Consider the following 12,561-nt stretch of genomic DNA (forward strand, 5'->3'; position numbering starts at 1 on the left):
CATCTTCAACTCCTTCCCTTAATTTTAGGCACTCCTCTTTTTTGTTTTCTCCATCACCTACCCCTTTATTTTCTTCTTTCTATTTTCTTTCCTCTATTTTTTTGTTGCCTTCCCTCCTCTTTTTCTTCTCCATCCATTTCTTCTCACTTCTCATCTGATTCTCTTTCTTTCTACCTCTCCTTAATTAGTTTTTCTATTTGTGGTTATATTTTTTATTTTTTATAGATTTCAAATTTTATTGACCTTCTTAGAGTATATTTTTTTGTGGTAGTTTTTGCTTAGATTTTAGTTCAACATAATACTAACCTTTTTAATTATTATACAATTACATTATATGAAATAGTGTTAGACAACAAAAAGTGAACATAAATATAAATTATGTTAGAAATAAAGATACTAAGATGAATAAACGGTTAAACATGTATGAACAAAATAAGAAATGAAGATATAAAAGAAAAGGTTTGAATAGCATTTATTTATTGAAAAAGATGACAGAATTAGATCATATAGAATATAAACAGGTGGTGAAAATTAGAGAAAAATTTTTCTCCTAAAAAGATCATATAAGAGGTAGTTAAAAAAGTAGATCTAAGTATAAATAATCTCATTGTAGATATCATACATAATAAAATTCAATGACATTATTTGACTATGTAATCTACTCCACTTAGTAGAATAAAATTTTATTATTGTTATTGTTGATGATGGTGATGATAATGGAGGTGTCTTTAGATTTATGAAAAATATTCAGTAAAAAAAATTTTTCTTACATAAAAATATGTTCAAATAAAAAAATATTTATATTTAATTAAAAAAATAATATCTCATAATATTTTAGTACATTATGTGTAGATGTAGAAATTAAAGAGGTTTAAATTTATTTTTGTTGAGCTTTTTTGTAATTGAAATTCGCATTCTTTGTTAGTACATAGTTTAATATAGAAAATATCTATCTTCTTATTTAGAATTAGATCTAATTTTTCTTTTTCTACTTGTAAGTATTGTTTGGTTATTTTTATAAATAAAATATTTTTTTATAAAAAAATATAAAAATCAATCTAAAATATATGTTGTGTTATAAAAAATAACGAGTGTGGATGTCCTATCACTCATAATAGAACGTCGGTTATAATAGATATTTTTTCGAAATAATAAATTAGATTAAATATATCCTAATTCACTTATTATTAATAAAAATATCTATTATGAATAATATTCTATTATCAGTGGTAGGACATCTACATTCATAATTAATTTATAACATGGCTTTTTTTTTTTTGGGGTCAGGATAACATGTTTGATTTATCTGTTTCTTTTATGTTTTTGTTAAAAATCAGTTTTAACGGGCCTATTATATGAGCTAAACTATAGCATGAATAAGTAAAATTAGGTAGAGCCCAGTGAGCCCAGTAGCAAGTTCAGCAGTAACAAAAAGAAGGCTTTTAGTGCAGCCCAATTCTCCATTATTCTTGTTCTTCCCCCATCCTCTGTTTTTATCTTTTGGGCTCTGGCCCATTCATTTTACCAAAAACAAAGGTTATGGATTCGTTCATCCAACTGTGAACACTGCGAAGCTTTACAATTTGCAACCTCGGCAGATCTTTCTCTCGTTGTTTCAGGGCCTACCACAATTTCAATTGAAATTTTTGGGGAGAAACGGAGGGAACTCACAAACCCATCTTGCTAAAAACAGAAATATTCCCAGAGGAATCATTGATACTTCATCATTGTACCTCCTAACATCACATTCTGACATTCTAACTAGACACAATGAATAAAGGCCGGAGTTAGCCACCCAACATACACACATATATGCATGCAAAAACAATTTTTAAATATGCAACCTAATTTCTCCGTACATGCCAACCATTTTACATCTGAAAAAAATGCACAGAATAATCAAATGGTTGACAAGTTGGTCTTGCTGGACCACTGGCTAACCCTGCTCTGCCCCCATGTCCAATTCTATTTAATTACTACTGAAGAATTCCACGGTACAAGTTTCATATACGGTGGAAATTCAAGTGCAGTCGACTTCACGTGAAGTTGATACTTGAGAGTCTTTACATGATTTGACTAATTAAATTTTCATCTAATGACTCTCAGATATCAACTTCAGTTTTCACCTTTATATATATATTGATGCTAAGACAACAAACAAAAATGATCAAATTTATACATTTAGATAACATTTTAAGCAATATGCTTAAAAATTAATTATTATTTTTAATAATGTGATAATACAGGATTCATTTATTTTGTTTATCGCATTAATAACTAATACTAAAAAAAATTGAGGGAGTATCTCCACAAGATTCCTGTTTGAAAGGTATCCCTTCACAATATGGCGAAGATATATAGGTGGGTACCAGAAATGATTAGCCACACATATGGTTCAGTGCTGAGAAACAACAAAAATGGAAAAACTTGAGGATAATTCATGAAGTAGGGCCATGAAATAATGGAGTTATGTTCCTCCATTTCCACCAAACAAAGTCTTCTTAATTGCAAAGGGCTCACAACTCACACATTACAGCATCTGAACACATGCCAATGCCATTCAAACATACACCAAAGGGATCTGAAAACATCTCACATTACTGATTGCATACAGCCATACAAGTCCTTGTCACTGTTCCCACCTTCTGAATCATTAGTCCCTCTTCAAAATTTGTCTCCTTTTTCAACCTCTATATCTCACATGCACTACCACTTTGGCATATTATCTATCACTCTTCACTTCTTCTTTTGCCATTCAGAAATGGTTGCTAAAACCAGTGTTTCACATGAGGCCTCTCCAAGAAAGGTTCATGTTCAGCTTGTTCCAAAGTCTGTTTCAGATAGGTTGCTTGAGAAGTTCTACGATGGATCACAGTTCGACTTTGATTACGAGAAAAGCGGCTTGTGGTCTCCTCCGATTCGCCCCTCAGTGTTCCTCAGTTCCCCAGGGAGGATCTTAACAGATGAACAAATGCTTGAAAGACTCAGAAGAAAAGATGCAACAAGGCATAGCAGAAAACCCAGACTTTATTGTTTCACTGTAAGATGATATTAGATATCTAGCAACTACCATCTTTGTCTCTTCTTTCTGAATTTGTACTCAGAAAGTGAAAGGTTCTTATTCTTTTTGCAGGTGTTATGTTGTTCCTAACTCAAAGTGATCAATGAAGAGAAAGCAGGAAGGTTTCCAAGCTCTACTACTTCACTTGTAACCAGAAATATACAAATATGTCAAAATTGATGTATATGTTAGCAGCATATATAGAATATCAATTTCTTACTAGTTTTTTTTTAGAGGAAATTCCTATGGTATGGTACCTATCAATTTGTTATATGTTAATTTTCTACAAGCGCATATATAGGAACAGTATATCTGGTACCCATATTAATTTGTAGGGATACTAATTTGCCACACTACCATGTTCTAAAGTATATGGGTTTCATTAATGATGATTAAGATGGTAGCAGCCACATGTTTTGATATAGATATGGTAATACCTGTGAAAGAAAGAAAAGATATATAGTAATAGAAGAACATCCAAACGTTATCTTTATTGTGCTGACACAATGGCCCCATGCCACTCTGTCCAATCTCGTATTTCAAAATACAAAGCACTCTCAGAGACTGTTAAATTGTTAAATTTCCTCAAAATCGATATTTTTTATTGCATAATTGTTAAAAGTCCCTTTTATTCATCGTTGAAAAAGGTTCTAAGATGTCTAAAACCAATTCATATATTATTCATTCATGGTCTTCTCAAAAATTCAGAATCAAAACTTGAGCACAGATCTGAGACCCCACATAGTAATGCCTCGAAACTTCACAATACCACGTATTATTCGATCTGGAACAGCCAAACATGATTATTTTCTGATGAAACAACGTGGAATCTTCAGTGGAGCATTAGTTAGTAGTTACCAACCTTCCAGGTACAATGTTTAATAGACAGACAAGTAAGGACATTAATTGGGAACTAAGAAAAATGTAAAAAGTGAGATTTGCTAATGATAACTTTCTCTTATTTATTTATATTTTTAAATTATTTTATTCAAAATAGAGGAGCATAGCGAAAGGATTAGAGGAACAAAATAGTACTGAAGTAAATAATTCACTACCACCTACATTCTCAAAAGGTACCAAAATTGATGTGAAGAGCAGCTTTGTTCAACTACATTTTATTTCTTTGATTAAGAAGACTATTAGGTGCAACTACAAAAAGACTGACTTAAAAAATATACAAAGCTGCAAGTGTTTGCAGGCACATTAAAGTGATTAAACAGGAACAGGATTTTCTTGTTGGAGGGCTTCCTTCCCAGTGATGCCTTCTTTCAAATCTTTAAAATATTTTTCATAGTCCTTTTCTGGAGGTGGGTTGGCTGGATCCACGGTAAATGGCTCGCTAAATGGAACAACACTTTTCACCTGCAACAAATATGTAAAGATCATGTTGGTTGCAGACTAGAGAGGTCGAGATAGTTCACAATCAAATCACTGTTCTACATAAGAGAAAAGTAGTTTATCTTAATCTTAAAGAGTTGCATGCATTTTGGCCATATGAAAAACGCAATAAAGTGAAATTTTGATATTTCATCAATACCTTAATAAAAAGTCTAATATTAACTATTCAGCATAAGGTCTGTAGTGGATGATGCTGCCTCTCTAGAGAGGAGATTCCTCATTCAAGAAATTCACATTTCAAACAATATTTTATTTATACATGATGAAAAATGAGGGAATGAATGGAAAGACTGACCTCAAATGTTTTGTCAAGAGCATAAGAGCTTTCAAGTGCAGCTATACAAATAAGAGCAACTTCTTCCCTTGATATTTTTCCCTATCATTTTTGGCATTAGATTAGCCAAAGTATATGGGAGATACACAGAAATACAATAAGATTGTTTTCGCAATACCGTAATATTATCTCCTTGATCAAAGACAAGATCTGCTCCAGCAGGCTCCTCAGTTAATGCACAAGGCCTAACAATTGCATAGGGAATGCCACTTTCTCGAATTAAATCCTCTCCCTGTTATTGCAATTAACCACTTTTAGCCAAGGACATTCATGCATGTCGACATGGTAGATTTAGTAACATATATATGGCAGATAAGGAGCCACCACTGAATTTGGTACCTTTAGTTTAAAAGTGAGGATGTTACCCAATTCCTTGTTTAATCGAACAGCAGGAGGCTGTTTACTTAGATCAATTCCAGGTCTTTCCGGTCTGGTAACTCCTGCTGAGCTCACATGCACAAACCTGACATTGGCACAAAATTGTACAGTAAAAACTCATGCATGTCAGGGGGAAATTGGGGGGGGGGGGGGGGGGGGGGGGAAGACAACTAACAAACATAAGGCTGTACCTTGGCTTTATTGGTTCTTTTATATATGCGCGAATGCTGGATACCGGGAGCTCAAATGAACCTTCTACAAAAGTTCCATTTAATTTACCATCATATTCAAACTTGCTGAACATTAGCTGCAGAGAATTTAGCTTCATGGTTATCAACCAGGCAGGACACTGCTAAGCCAAAAGATGTAAAGAAATACTAACAGCAGAGCCATGCCTGTAGTGATATAACATTGGTTGGATCAAATGGTGGGGCATCAGACACAGTCCTTGCTCGGAATACAGGCCTCAGGGTAGAAAATGGCAATTGAATCTATAGAAAACAAAGCAACAAAACACTTGAGAGTTGTTAGATAAAATATAGGCTGAAATTATTGCATCAGATATTAACGTTAACTACCGTTTGCCATTCGCCTTTCACAGTGTCAAAGCCTGCAGTGTAACCAACAGTGTCCCAATCACGGCTTGTGCGAACAATGAGTTTATATCTACGGCCATCACCTTTTAGACGGAATTCCAAACCATCATATGCAGAGAGATCTTCTGGTTCTGAGAAATTCTGAAAACCAATTACATCAGCTCTCTCCCTTTCATATTAGGAACTCGACTAGATATTAATTAGTTAAAGTGAAATAAAAAATATATCGTAACTACAAAAAAAAGTCCACAAAACATCATCTATTATACCCATATGCTGTTTTAGGTCAATCAAGTAGCAAACACTGCCAATAGCAAGCTTGATTGAAAGGCGAATATAAATATATTGCAGTTTACCTTTGTTCTGATACTTGTAAAGCCACCATTGTTTGCTGTCGAAACAACACCTGGACTAGACACACAATTGTGTTATTTTGAGTACTAATACACAGAAGACAAGTTATCCTAGTACACAGAATGTGCAGTCACATGCAAAAATTGACACATACCTTTAAAAATACCAGTTGGTCCACCACTTTCACCACCAGTTGGGTCAATTTGAAAAGTACTTTCACTAACTCCACCCATTACAACATCATCCAAAGCACCCCAAGAAAGCTGCCTATAATTATCACCTGAGAGGCAAATAAAAAATAAATTTGATTGACATGCACCCAACCAAAACTATACTTGTTCTTTCAATACAAACTAAAAGTCATTATATGTCTTGGAGCATGTGGTAAGCTGAAGAGAATCCATGCAATAGAGACAGTCTTCTACATTTTTTGGAGGCTGCAGCAATCAGCTTGCAAGCTAAATGATGAAATTGAACCAATATTTATTATTGTTCAATAAGGAATCTACCTTCAAATCCGAATAAGAGTTTTCCCCTTCGAAGTCCAAGATTGTTCTTCGCAGACTTGATCAAATTTCTCATCCCAATGTACTCCACCATTTCTGGTGAATCACCTTTTATCTGCTTTCAATAACCAATGAGCTAGCAGACCTAATGAACTTCCAAATTTAGTACACAAGAGTTTTACTAATATCTACCTCTGGCTCAAAGAATTTAATTCCCTGCAACAGACACAATTTAGTTCTATTAAAAAGAGATAATTATGATGCATTCATCAAATAATGAGTAACTATTTTGCTTGTGGACTTACTTGGCTATATTTTGCTCTGTCCGGAGTGTCTCCTTCCTTAGGGCCAACAATGACAGAGGCAGCATTGATCACTTTCTTCACTCCTTTAAAGTATTCAGGTTTCAAAGTGCTATCTTTTGTAATGTCTCCAACAACCTTAGATGGCAGCAGAATAAGTAAAAACTAAGGAGTAATGACAGTATTGATTTTCCATGTAGAATACTATATGACCTTTCAAAACAAAACATGCATAACATAAAAATTCTACATTATTGTGCATTGTTATCTTTCACCCACAATTCTTGAAACTTGGTAACCTCCCAAACCAACATAAATCATCCATCTTTACCGGATTCATTATATATGTCCAACAACATCGGTTTGTCAACAAAATGGTAAATATCCCAACTATGAAATCTTGGAAGAGTAAGACCCTAACACGAATTGTTGTAAATTTGGACATATTTATTTGACTATTTGCATCGCACTGCAGCATATACAATCAAAGTAACTCACCAAGTCAATATCTGAGCCTAACATCCTTCGTGCTTTCTCTTCGTTTCTGACCTGATAAATATTGATATAGAAAGTAATATTTACTAATCACTACTGATAAGAAAAAAAAAAGGATAAACAAGACATGAATTGAAATTAAATAAGAAAGATACATTAAAATTGAAATAGAAATAAAAGAGATAGATTTAAATTGAATATAAAGAGAATCACTCTACTTTCTATCCAATTTCTTGACACAACAAGAGAGGGACTCGTCAACTAACTTGTTCATGCCATAGTTTGGGAATTGAATCGAAGGGACGGACTCCTCAACCTTCTACCCAATTCCCCGATGCAACAAGAGAGGACTCACTCAACTTCACTTGTCCACATCATAGTTTCAAACCTTTAATTACTGAATACTACGATTACAATAGTTTATGAGATATTTATAACCTCTTATTAGGTTAAAACAAGGAAAATCCTAAACCCACAAACACAACCTAATCTAGTAACTAAATAAACAAAATTAGAATACATCAAATTAAATTGAACATTCTAAAAATATAAACTAATAACTTCTAAATAATATTTAAACTCTTCATTTCACGAACATTTGAAACACTTATCAACTACTTTATTTAACATGTATCAGATTTATAAACTTATTTTTTCAAAAACATTTGAAACACTTATCAACTACTTTATTTAACATGTATCAGATTTATAAACTTATGTTTCTTTCATTTTTTTGGTATCTGTAATAAAATCCTGTAAGCAAGGTAAGCCCAGAACATTACCAATATTCGAACTGGAATTCCCTTCTTCCTCAATATGTCAACCACTCTTCGACCAACACCACCAGTAGCTCCAGCGACCAGAACAATATCAGAAGTTCCCATTGAGTTAACTGATTCACTTGGGGATGGACCGGACAGTTTCTCAACTAGAAAGTCAAAGAACTTCACAATTCAGAAAATGACAAAACACCCATTAGTTTGATCCATACCAAGCTTTCTAATTTGTTCTATTATTCTTCTTCTCTCTATCATTCACTGATCATACTAGTCTGAAATTGAATAAAATGTCACCTTAGCAGGAGATGGGGGTCCATTAAAGAAGTATAGTGTTTTTATAAATCTTCCAAAATCCCAACCTTGTCTTCCAGCTTCAGCTGATATGGTTGCTCTATATGGTCTGAAAGATAATCTTCGCTCCCGAATCCGAAGAAGGTGATTGGGCAGTGCAGATGATGCCCCAAAATGGTGTAAGGACTTGTTGCAAAGCTTTCCAGTACGCAATTCAGGGCCCTGCAGCAAGAATTTAGATAAGAGCAACAAATAAAACTAAGGGAAAAAGGAAATGCTTGGTACCTGGAAATTGAGAAGAGAAGTGGAAGAAGGGGAGGAGAGAGTGATGGAGCACCATTCCATTTTCCAAAGAAGTGTATAGTTCAGTTTTAGTGTAGGCAACAGTGCTTCGATATTTGCATGCAAGGATCAAGGATGAAATATAAGCCACAAATCCAACAAACGTGTCAATTTCTTCAACATATTCTACACCTTCTAGAGTTCTAAGCTTCTAGCCTCTACCATAAAATAAAAAACAGAAAAATGAAATGCGTTTGCCGGGAGTCGAACCCGGGTCTATTGCTTGGAAGGCAATTATCCTAACCGTTGGACTACAAACGCTCGTTGTGCTATTTGTGCTAATAAATACTATTAATCAAAAACATTAAGTTGCGGAATTCTAAGGTAAGCCTAAGTCTGTTGATTCAACCTATAATTGACGCTGCTTACAATTCACGCTGCTTAGCAAAGTCACGCTAAAAATAAGTTTACAACACACAAAAACCTATATCACCAAATAATAAATAAAAAAGAACCACGGTTACTGACCAAAGTTTAAATAAATAAAATGTACTGTTGTTTTTTGGTGACTAAAATCTACTGTTGTTTAAAAAACTTATGATTCTAAAAATATTTTTTATAATGAGATAAATAATTAAAGACAAGACTCTCAACAATTTTTAATTGATAAAAGTAGTAGAATAAGTTTCAATATTTTATAAATTAAACATAATTAGTAAATGAGAAAGTAATAATAAATTTATATAAAAATAAGAATGCCAAGCAGTGTAGGAAAAACTAAATTAACAACTGATACGTCACCCTTATCTTCGGTCAACCGCAAAGCTCGGCACGTGAGCAACTAAGCTCGGTCCCGCATCAGACGCCCGGAATACTCGGCACGTAAGCAGACAAGCTCCCTCTCACCCATTCGAAAAATAAGAAACCTGCTCAACAAACTGAATTACATAAAAACAGAATATCATAACCAACCTACAAACTAGGACTTATCCACATGAAAACGGTAAAAACAACTTCTATAAAATCGAGTCAATATCCTCGGTTACAGGCAGGTTCCACTTCCAGTTTTCATATTCACTTATTCACTCTCACTTAATTACTCTCTCTCTCTCTCTCTCTTCTGAGATTCTTACTAACTTGAGCGTCGGAGTATCTTTTGCAGGTATTCCCGCCGCGGTGTTTGACCTTGGCCGACGTAAAGCTCTTCCTCTCGGTTGACGACTTGCTCGGAAGCACTTAAGCTCGGCCTACTCAGTGTTCAGACGAACCACTTGGCGCCCACCGTGGGGCCGGAGTACATCTAACCCCACTTTTTCCTTCGTTTAGTCTTCTACTCTATTTTGCAGGATTCCCGATCCTCGAACATGGCTGACAAGGAAAGTCCACAACTCTCACAGGATGACCTCCTGCCTCGAATCGCCGAGCTTCAGGCGGAAGTTCGAAGAATAGTTGAGCTGTCTACACAGAACAATGGAAAAAGCTCCAAAAGCTCGGCTCAAGGTGCTGCAGACCCTTTAAACATCGTCCCGCCAAAGGAGAAGCTTACCCTCGACAACCCCTTCTCCGAAGAGATCACAAATTACCAGATGCCAAAAAACTTTACTCTGCCCACCGCACTGGATCCGTACAAGGGGTTCGGCGACCCCTGAGCCCACGTAAAGAAGTTTCAATCGATGATGTTTTTCAACATCCCTAAGAATGAGCCCGTTCTCTGCCGAGCATTCCCTACCTACCTCGACGGTGCTGCATTACTCTGGTTCTCTAAACTTCCTGAAGGCTCAATTTCCTCCTTTAAAGATCTCGCCAGATCGTTCATTGATTACTTTGCTGCATCAAGAATCCACGTACATGGATCGGACTACCTCGGCACCATTAAGCAAGGTCAGCACGAGAGCCTGAAGGACTACGTGACCAGATTCGTTGACGCAACTATGGAAATCCAGGATTTAGACCCGGCCATTCACCTGCACGCCCTCAAGGCCGGCCTCAGGCCCGGCAAATTCCGGGAGACCATTGCCATAACAAAGCCAAAGACGCTAGAGGAATTCCGAGAAAGGGCGGCAGGTCAAATGGAGATCGAAGAACTCCGAGAAGCCCAGAAATCGGACAAACAACCTCATCGGAGAGATGAAGAAAGAACTTTCAGATCCCTAGGTAGCAGAGACATTAAGAAGACTTCCAAACTCGCATCAAAATACAATACGTACACCAGATTCAATACCAGAAGAGAAAACATCATCAGAGAAATTCTCAACGCCAAAATCATAAAGCCACCAGTTCGAGCAGGAAATTTACCAGGATCAAAGGTTTGCAGATAGGACAAAGCATTGTGCTTTCCATCGGAAGTTCGGTCACACCACGAACGACTGCATAGTCGCGAAGGACCTCCTGGAAAGGCTGGCACGCCAAGGGCTCTTGGACAAATATATCGAGAACCGGAGAGGCAAAGGAGGAAACTCGGACAAGATGGAGCACAAGCAAGCAACAGCCAATGATAACAAAAAAGAGAAGACGATTCCCGATCCACCAAGGGGAGTCATTAGCCACATATCGGGGGGATTCGCAGGCGGAGGAGAAACAAGCTCGGCCAGGAAGCGAAGCTACAGGACGATGCTAGCAATCGAATGAACCATACAGCCAAAGAAGGACAAAGACCCAGGCGTCACCATATCCTTCAACCAAGCAGACTTCAGATCGGCAAGCCCTAACCTCGACGACCCGGTGGTAATTACTATCCAGGTCGGAGACCTGTTGGTAAGGAAAACATTACTGGATCCAAGTAGTAGTGCTGGTGTTTTATTTTATTCTACATTTACAAAAATGAAATTATCAGAAAAAATAATACAGCCCTCCTCGGGAGAGCTGATTGGGTTCTCCGGAGAGAGAGTTCCCATCATGGGACATATATGGCTGAAGACCACAATGGGAGAAATCCCTATGTCGAAGTCCATCGATATTCAATACCTAATAGTAGACTGTTATAGCCCTTATAATATTATACTCGGGAGACCCGCCTTGAATATATTCAAAGTGGTGGTATCCACATTACATCTGTGTGTTAAGTTTCCAGTGCAGGAAAACAAGATAGCTACAGTTCACGCCGACCATCAGGAAGCTCGGCAGTGCTACAATGCTTGTCTAAAGCAAGACCAGGTGAGAGAGATAACTCGGCCCCAGGTCCAATCCATACATAGCTCGGCTGACACCACCGTGCTAGCCGATCTCGACCCAAGAGAAGACCTCGGCGAAAGACCTCGCCCAATGGACAACCTCCAACGAATAACACTAACGGCAGATGACAATCAATGCACATACATCGGAGAAGCATTAGAAGGGGAAGACCGAGCAAAACTCATACAGATACTGCGTAAGAACGCCGATCTCTTTGCGTGGACACCAGATGATATGCCCGAAATAAGCCCAGAAGTCATCTGCCACAAGCTGGCAATTGACAGAACAGTCCGACCAGTAGCACAGAAGAAAAGGAACCTCGGAGAGGAGAAAAAACAAGCAGCACTAGAAGAAACCAAAAAGCTCCTCAACGCAGGTTTCATCCGAGAAATTCGTTTCACCATATGGTTGTCCAACGTGGTAATGGTAAGGAAGAGCTCAGGTAAATGGCGCATGTGCGTCGACTTTACAAACTTAAATAAAGCTTGTCCTAAAGATGCATATCCATTACCTTGCATTGATAAATTAGTTGATCACGCCTCTGGTTTCAAAGCTTTGAGTTTTATGGATGCATACTCTGGCTATAACTAGATTTTAATGCACCCAGAAGACCA

The 12,561-nt window shown here is 36.7% G+C and overlaps 1 protein-coding gene, 1 long non-coding RNA gene and 1 other non-coding gene across 5 annotated transcripts; 1 reads left to right on the forward strand and 2 right to left on the reverse strand.

Annotated features, from left to right (window-relative positions):
• Positions 1-2,165: 2,165 nt before the first annotated feature.
• On the forward strand, positions 2,166-3,485 carry LOC112792735 (uncharacterized). The gene is made up of 2 exons (XR_011870326.1): positions 2,166-3,040; positions 3,134-3,485. It is a non-coding gene; the product is annotated as an uncharacterized lncRNA (long non-coding RNA).
• A 658-nt stretch (positions 3,486-4,143) lies between these two features.
• LOC112792736 (protein HIGH CHLOROPHYLL FLUORESCENCE PHENOTYPE 173, chloroplastic) lies at positions 4,144-9,081 on the reverse strand. Of its 3 annotated transcripts, none has more exons than XM_025836079.3 (16): positions 8,780-9,081; positions 8,498-8,716; positions 8,207-8,368; positions 7,428-7,478; positions 6,933-7,067; positions 6,820-6,843; positions 6,631-6,742; positions 6,276-6,401; positions 6,124-6,173; positions 5,750-5,908; positions 5,567-5,662; positions 5,363-5,478; positions 5,133-5,256; positions 4,912-5,025; positions 4,755-4,835; positions 4,144-4,423 (listed from the first exon to the last, which is right to left on the reverse strand). In XM_025836079.3, the coding sequence occupies exons 1-16, from the start codon at positions 8,837-8,839 to the stop codon at positions 4,274-4,276; spliced, it is 1,779 nt and encodes a 592-aa protein (XP_025691864.1). In that variant the 5' UTR covers positions 8,840-9,081; the 3' UTR covers positions 4,144-4,273. The 3 variants fall into 3 exon arrangements, with proteins under 3 accessions (XP_025691864.1, XP_025691865.1, XP_025691866.1); XM_025836080.3 differs by having other exon boundaries at positions 8,207-8,352; positions 8,563-8,716; positions 8,780-9,042; XM_025836081.3 differs by having other exon boundaries at positions 8,207-8,352; positions 8,780-8,959.
• TRNAG-UCC (transfer RNA glycine (anticodon UCC)) lies at positions 9,026-9,097 on the reverse strand. The gene has a single exon. It is a non-coding gene; the product is annotated as a tRNA-Gly (tRNA).
• Between the last annotated feature and the right edge of the window lie 3,464 nt (positions 9,098-12,561).

The sequence above is a fragment of the Arachis hypogaea genome, chromosome 13 (genome assembly GCF_003086295.3).
Source record: "Arachis hypogaea cultivar Tifrunner chromosome 13, arahy.Tifrunner.gnm2.J5K5, whole genome shotgun sequence".
NCBI lineage: Eukaryota > Viridiplantae > Streptophyta > Magnoliopsida > Fabales > Fabaceae > Arachis > Arachis hypogaea.

What these genes read in the sequence shown, in the direction of transcription:
- LOC112792736 (XM_025836079.3), bottom strand. Translation starts at nt 8,839, where the DNA reads ATGGAATGGTGCTCCATCACTCTCTCCTCCCCTTCTTCCACTTCTCTT. An exon ending in GACCCCCATCTCCTGCTAAG is followed by an intron (nt 8,369 to 8,497) that starts GTGACATTTTAT and finishes TGAATTGTGAAG; the next exon opens with TTCTTTGACTTTCTAGTTGA. An exon ending in AAAGAACCAATAAAGCCAAG is followed by an intron (nt 5,257 to 5,362) that starts GTACAGCCTTAT and finishes TGCCAATGTCAG; the next exon opens with GTTTGTGCATGTGAGCTCAG.